This window comes from Bacillus rossius, chromosome 12 (genome assembly GCF_032445375.1).
Source record: "Bacillus rossius redtenbacheri isolate Brsri chromosome 12, Brsri_v3, whole genome shotgun sequence".
NCBI classification, from domain to species: Eukaryota; Metazoa; Arthropoda; class Insecta; order Phasmatodea; family Bacillidae; genus Bacillus; species Bacillus rossius.
In genome coordinates, this window is record NC_086339.1 from 8,224,393 (window position 1) to 8,231,856 (window position 7,464).

A 7,464-nucleotide genomic window follows, 5' to 3' on the forward strand; every position below is an offset into this window, starting at 1 on the left:
TTTTGGGATTTTTAACATTTTTTTTTTTTCGCAAATACCGCCCAACTACATATTTACCAAATATTTTCTTTACTGCTGGCTCCTAAACTTTCGGAGATTCCGTGGAGGCCCGGAGGTACGGATGTGAACACGAGCCTCTCGCGGAAGGCCAGCGACGCACCTGCAGCACCTTGTCCCGGACCGCGAACTCGAGCGGCCGCTGCACGAGCAAGTGCAGGAGGTACTGCCGCAGGGCCGCCACGTCGCCCGCCTGCAGGAGGCTCCACTCCCGGATGACGGCGTCCTTCAGCAGGTCGGCCGCCTCGAACTGCACCAGCGTCACCGAGCTGTTCTCTGCACACACGCACGCACGTGCTCTCTGTGCGACCCTGGGGCAGCAGCTGCTTCACTCTCTGCGAGCGAGAACTCAGCACGCGTTGGAGCCTGTCTACGTGTGATGCCTACGACTACGGCTTGGCTGCCAGCTAAAATGCTACTACTCAGTGCTAATTGTGAATTTAATTTTAATTATTAAATTATACATCAAAAAAAAAATAACTGACAACAGAGAAATACCTTGTTTTATCACTTTACTACATTTCATTTTATGCACTGTACGTATAGAATTAATGAATGTTTAAGAGTGAAGTCAAACACAAAAAAAAAGTCAAAAGCATGTCAAACGGAAACAATAGCCTTGGTTACTTCTAGGGAGTTGTAAGACGCTGACAGCGCCCGTTGAAAAATGATGCAGATAACAAACCCTTTACTTTAATATACACAAAATACTTATTAAAAATTCAATTTCTTTTAATATTGAGCAAATAAAAATTATTTCTGATGTAAATATATATATGTAACGATAAAAAAATATTTCAGAAAAAATTGTACCTCTTGAAAAACTACATTATGTGTAAATTTTCTCTGGTCATTCAATAATCTTCCTTGCTGTGGATTCGATTCAATGTGCACCTTCACTTGACTTGCAACTCTTGATCGTGACAAAGCCTCATGCAGTTGGCCGTGTGAAAACACCGCGTCTCCAACCTTGTGCCATCTTACAGCGTTACAGAGTCAAGTCAGTGAGTAGGTGATGAGCGTCTACATATGTATGTATGTGATGCGCCCGACACACTGGAACGAAGGAACAGCGGAGTGTCCTCCGCGGGGCACGAGGGCTCACCGAGAATGTGACGACACACAGCGTACGGACACTTGGTCTTGCGGAAGTTCATGAACAGCTCCTCCGCCGCCTTGCGCTGCTGGCCTGTGACGACGAGGGGCGACGCCTGCAGCACAGACAGACAGACAGACAGCGTTGAGGCTGTCCAACCGTTCAAAAACATTTTCCTCATCTCTCTACTTGGAATTTTTGTGACCAACTAATTAGAACCCCAACTCCTTCAAAGAAAGTTATTAGACAATAATTGTGCCTACTTTATATGAAATTCGTCCTAACTCACGGAACCCCTGTGACATTGCCACGGAACCCCAGGGTTTCGCAAAACACCTACTAAAAAAAATCCCTGTCAAGCATTGATGCTTGACTTTCAATGCACAGTAGGGACTCATGTTATTTATTTATTTTATATTTTTATTCATCTTCCATTGCATCTCAATATCCAATACACATTTTTATGTATGGGAAACCTCAGGATCGGCAACGCAATTTAAAGCACAATATGGCGACGACCATTTCACTTTATAGGCTAGCACTGTGCTTCTATGGGACTTTAAGCAGTGAGCCTATAAACAAAAATTTCTTATAAACCAGTAGGAATTTAGAAACACTGTTATCAGGGTAAATATAGTAATTTTGTTATTACATCACGGATAAGCTCTATAGGACTTTAAGCGGTGACCCTATACTGTGTGTAAAAATCGTCATACCTAAAAACACTAGTTTCAGCCTTTTTCATCCAGAAAGTACAGGTTATAGACAAAACCATGGAACAAAACTTGTATCAGCAAGTGCAATAGCTCCTAAATGCTATTTGTAATCAGACTTTTAATATATTTTGAGAATTTTGTAAATGGCACGTTAACACGCAGAGCTCAACACGCTAGGTCAGCAAACAGCCACCTTAATACCAGAACAGTGCTTACAGCTATGCATGATTATGGATTGTCCGACTAAATTACATGTAGTTTTATTCTAAGATGAAAACTGTAACTCGTTTATTCCCCAAATACTGTCCCATAGCTAAAAGTAAAGTGAACACAAGTAGATTACCCTGTCCGTGTGGCTCTGTAATTACAAGTTTTTGATAGCATCCTTAAATGTGAGGTTCTAAGCATGTTTATTGCCTTCACAGGAAATCTGTTCTATAAGCCTGTCTAGTATATGATTATCAACTTTTAAATGACTGTGCTGAATTCTTACCAGCAACACCATCGATGCATTTTCCAACTGCGACAACATATGACTCTCCATTATTTAAAATTACTAGTATTTTATTTACATTTATTTCACTGGTAAGGTTAAGTGATATGAAACGTCATTTAAATAAAAAAAAAATAATCAACAAAAACATGATGTAAATACGATAGTACAATTTTCATTAAATACCATAGAACTATAACAATAAACTAAAAACCTGGACACTTTTCTGAACAATAAAGTGGCTTCTTTCGCGTCACTGTAATATAAATATGTATATTATCGTGTTTCACGTGAATTGTATTTTTCGCAAAATATGCAGTAAAGAATTTTTGAAATGAATATTAAAAGCCTCATTTGCTACCCAAACTTTCAAATTTCGAAATTGTTGAAGTTATAAAATCGTGTAAGGCTGTATATATTTAGGTTTCAGTATGGTATTGTTCGTAACAAGTCCTGGTTTTTAAGGTAGTGTAATTATAGATTATTATAGAAAATTATTAACTGCCATGAAACCATTAAAACCATTAAATAAATGGTGGTTTCAAGTTTCGGAAAGGTAAACTAACAAAGACACTAAGATGTTTGATAGTAACCTCTACAATGGTACCATATCTATGACAAAACTACATTTTCTACATTTGCTGTTACATTTAAATTGTGTGGTACCTTTAGCCACGGCGCGCATTTTAAGTACCTGTTTTGCCAAATCATTAAATTAATGATTAGACATTCCAGACTACAAAATAAGGATATCAGATCATAAATTAGGAGAGAAATTAGCTCATTTTAAATTTAAATTAAGAACGTCTTAGCGTTCCGTTTCTGCATATCCCAATAGTAAAATTGTATTTTTTTTTCCGGCTGAACTTTGTATTTGGTGGAATAATTGTATGCAGCTATTATTGTTAGTGGAAAGCTACTTAAAAATAAATGAATAATAAATAAAATAATCGAAAAAAGTGCTTATTAAATGTTAAAGCAGATTTCATCACAACTATAGTTTATACTAGTTTTGTTTGCCTAAATAATATAGGCATATATATTTGTTTTAAAAAATGTGGGTTACTAAACAGAAGTATTTTGTTAACTTCTCGTGAACCGCTCTTTTTTTAAATACGAACAGTGACACAAGCATTCATATGCAGGGACGTCGAAACAGGGGGGGCAGCAGGAGCGAGTCGCCCCCATGATGTTATGCATGGAGAGAGGGGGGGGGGCGAGAGTAGCATTTCGCCCCCCTCCTTTTCCCAGAATAAATGTTTGGTCCTAGTAGTATTTTTCTCAACCAGTAGTTACAAACGTTGCATAGGTGATCACATTGATTAGAAAATCAAATTTATGATTGTCAATATACTGTAAAATGATTGAAAATTCCTAGATGGTATTTTATTTAAATTGTACTACATCTACTGTCAGAGTAGTATTTAATACATACTACGTCATCAAATTCTTGGAATGGTGTATTTAATATTTTGGTTCGGAAACTCATTAAATAGCGGACCCCCCGCTCAGGACTGAGGTAAGTGTGAAACATCTTTTCGCCCCCCCCCACTCATGAAAACGTTCCGACGTCCCTGTTCATATGAGTTACTCCATACACACAAAAAGCATGTCTGCTAGTCCTTCAAAAGTAAATAGTTCCATTTCGCCACTAAGCATTCCTCATAATGTAAGAATAACGTTTTACGTCTTTTAAAACACCTATAATACCACAGAAATGCCACTTACATAGATGTCGCTGAAACCATTTATATATTTTTTTAAGATAGGTGACCAGCAACGTTTTTATAGTCAGTTGCAACAAGAGGGATGGTTTTGCACGTGTACGTAAACTGTAAAACAAGTTTTTAATCAACTCTTCTTTTCTTCCCTAATAACTAGTATTTGACATGATCTGTGCCGAATGTGTGTTTGTCCTGAGTGTCGCTTGAATTAGACATTAATATTATGGTAAATCCACAATGAATCTGTCAATGGAAAATCGCATTTAATTGTTTTGCAACACTGGATTAGTTTTATTTCACTTATCTGCGAATGTACTGTAGTTGAGCCTGTGTTGCACGTACTCACTGACTTTAAGCAGGCTGGTGTCTGACCTTGAAGATTAGTCACAAAAAAAAACTTGTCAAAGTTCAGTGGACAGAGTGAGTATCAAAAGGAAGAAGTATAGTGAAGTGAGGTTTGTTGAAATAATTTTCTATATCATAATTGATCATCTAGTCTTTTAATATTAAATTATAAATGCGTAAAGAAATTCCGGATAGTAGTATAAAAATGTTCCTCCGGGAACAGTTTGCAGTGCCGACTGTCATCTCGAATTGTGATGACACAGTAGGCATCTTGGATTACCTTGATCGTGACCTCGGCCGCCATATTTGGTTCATTTTTGATTCCGCCATTTTGAAATCGAGTTCATCCCCATTTCTGTTTAATTATCGTATCACCATAGAATGCCCCACTCCTGTGCATTGCACTTTACATTTAGGGCCTTCTGCCATTTTGATTTATGAAGTAAAATTCGCCATCTTAAAATAATATGTCATGCCGTCATATTGAAAATCTGTAATTATTATCAGAAAACTAATATACATAATTTTTTTTAATTATCTTTTTATTAGACACTCCTATGTCTCAGACACAAGATCTGAAGTGAGTAATGAATTCAAAATATATCTGTAGTTTAATCTCGTTATACGACAGAAAGGAAAACAACTAGCAGGAAACCGAATGTTATCGTCGAACATATTATGAGGATCCGAACTAGGACGTTTTGAGCAGAAAAAAAATGGCTTTGCTTTTCAACTAATGTATTACTTTGACTAACGGTACACAATATCTTCTTCTCCCAGTGAAAAATGTACTTTTCTGTAGGCTGAAGACATGTGCGGTGTAATGGATATTCCAGCAAAGAGCCAGAAGTTGAAATACAGAAAATACTAAGCGTATTACGTTTAGTAATAATTTTTATTATAGTATATATGTACTATACAATAATATTAATGCTAGTTTTTGTACTAGCCAGTGAAGAACTTCAAGAAAGAACTCAATTTGGCTGTTTATTCGAAGAAACCAGCACTGCGCAAACATGGAGACATTTTGAAAAGAAAAGATTAGTTAGTCTTTCTGTACTCACCACAGATTTGTTAACATCTAACCTCGGTAACGAGCAAATTCATGTTTTACAAATACATTTATAACTTATTTATAGGATATTTTATTCCATTGAATTTTTAAAAATGTTTATTTTCTTATAATATATTTTTTTTTAAATCGTATTACTGCCTACAGTAATTCAGCTTTAATGGGTGAGAAAGGGGTATAAGGTTGGTTTTTCAGAATATAATATAAACAATGGCATTGATTACTAGATTTTTTAAAAAATAATAAATATTCGCATTTTTTAAATTACTTTGTAATCATAGGATTACATAAATGACAACACAAAATTCTTGATCATAAGATTTTTTATATTTTGGATATCTTTGTCACTGAATAAAATAAAGGACCTATGTTTACCTTGTGTAAAAAAGAAAAATAATATTTAAGTATTAAGTTGTTGCGAATTTTGTGTTATCATTTATGTAATCCCAAGATTACAACGTAATTTTAAGAATGCGAATATATATTTTCGTGACTATAAATATTCAGGATAGTGTTGTTATGACAAAGATTTTTTTTTGCCTCATGAATACACTTGGTACATCCCTCGATATTCACAGAAGCGACACGTGGTCTGCGCATGCGCATTATACTTCAACTTGTTAACTTCCTAGGCATACTAAATCGTGTAACGAAGTAAAAACTTAAAATAATCTAATAAAATGTACATATCCACATGATTCCTACTCACTGGCAAGATACACACAAATTGAAACGTGTGATTTTATAAAAGGTAATATTTTTGAACTTAATTATTCTAGTTTCATTGAACTAAAATAATCTTATACAAAACTTTTTTTTTTTTTGCAAAACTCCGTTCCCCCGGAGAAACCCCCGGAATGGCCACCGCATGGGGAGCCCAAGAAAAGAAACGGGCTCCCCATTTGGAAGCCACCTGGAAGGTTTTTTTCTGTTCCACCCACCGTTTCTTTGGTAGCCTGACTTGTTACAAGGGATTGTATTCCTACCAGAGAAAATGCCACCATTTCGTCTGGGCAATCCGCCTTGGAGGAGCCGGGGCGCGAACCCGGGTCCTACAAGTCACAAGGCAGGCGCTCTACCCCAGAACCAGAGTGGTAGAGCGAATACTTGCAGTCTTCTTAACACTGATACTATGTTTACTGTGATCTCCCGCAAAGAGGGAAAGATAATCGATTGGTCGGTATTTTTTTATCAATCTTATTAATTTAACTAATGAAGGATCTGGGACACAAAAAAACGAGCATAAATTACCGGGAAAGAATCAAAACCCAGTAGGCGAACAATTTTTTTTGTAGCCACGCAGTTGTTTTCTTGTAAATGTACACATTTATGAATATCTGTGATTTTACATGATTATTTCAGTTCTATTTACAATAAAAATAATATACAGTGACCGAAAGTGCATAACCCAGCATGACCAGTGCTTCATCTATTCGATTTTGTGTTTTTCTTTGCAAATTTTTGACATCAGATATTTAACTAGTGTTAAAAATTTACTGTATAACTCTGTAGCATTTGGCATTCCCTAATATCCGTTTTAAAATTCACCAAAGTGCTCATGACCGCGATCTCTACCGTTATTGTTTACAGCTCTGAAATAACTTGCAGTGGAACTCTTGTGACGATATTTGCAAAACAGAGTGAAGGAACTCGTATGATATTATGGTTACCGTTCTGATTTCGTATTTGTCTTGTGCACAACGATAAGACCGCGCGCCAACTCAGAGGCGACACCAAATGGCGCGAACCAAAGTCACATAAAGCCGAAGGGAAACTTTATAGTAATAACTTTTTGTGAATTAAAAAAAAAGGATGGGCAGTATTTTAATAAAATTCCTTTTTGGAAAGCAGGTTAAAAGCCGTGGTCAAAGAGTATACCTATATTTTTATCCGTTTAATTATATTGTTTAAAATTTTTTTCTGTTAATCAAATGATTCAATAGTTGACGTAGCTGCTCCGG

At 36.3% G+C, this 7,464-nt stretch overlaps 1 protein-coding gene across 1 annotated transcript in view; it reads right to left on the reverse strand.

The window, feature by feature from the left end:
* Positions 1–2,570, reverse strand: part of LOC134537470 (exportin-4-like) — a 32,453-nt gene extending 29,883 nt beyond the window's left edge. Inside the window, exons 1-3 of the mRNA XM_063377936.1 lie at positions 2,363–2,570; positions 1,163–1,268; positions 161–333 (exon numbers count right to left, since the gene is read on the reverse strand). Coding sequence (XP_063234006.1) covers positions 161–333; positions 1,163–1,268; positions 2,363–2,413 — 330 coding nt within the window. The 5' untranslated portion in view covers positions 2,414–2,570. The remainder of the gene's footprint in view (positions 1–160; positions 334–1,162; positions 1,269–2,362) is intronic.
* Between the last annotated feature and the right edge of the window lie 4,894 nt (positions 2,571–7,464).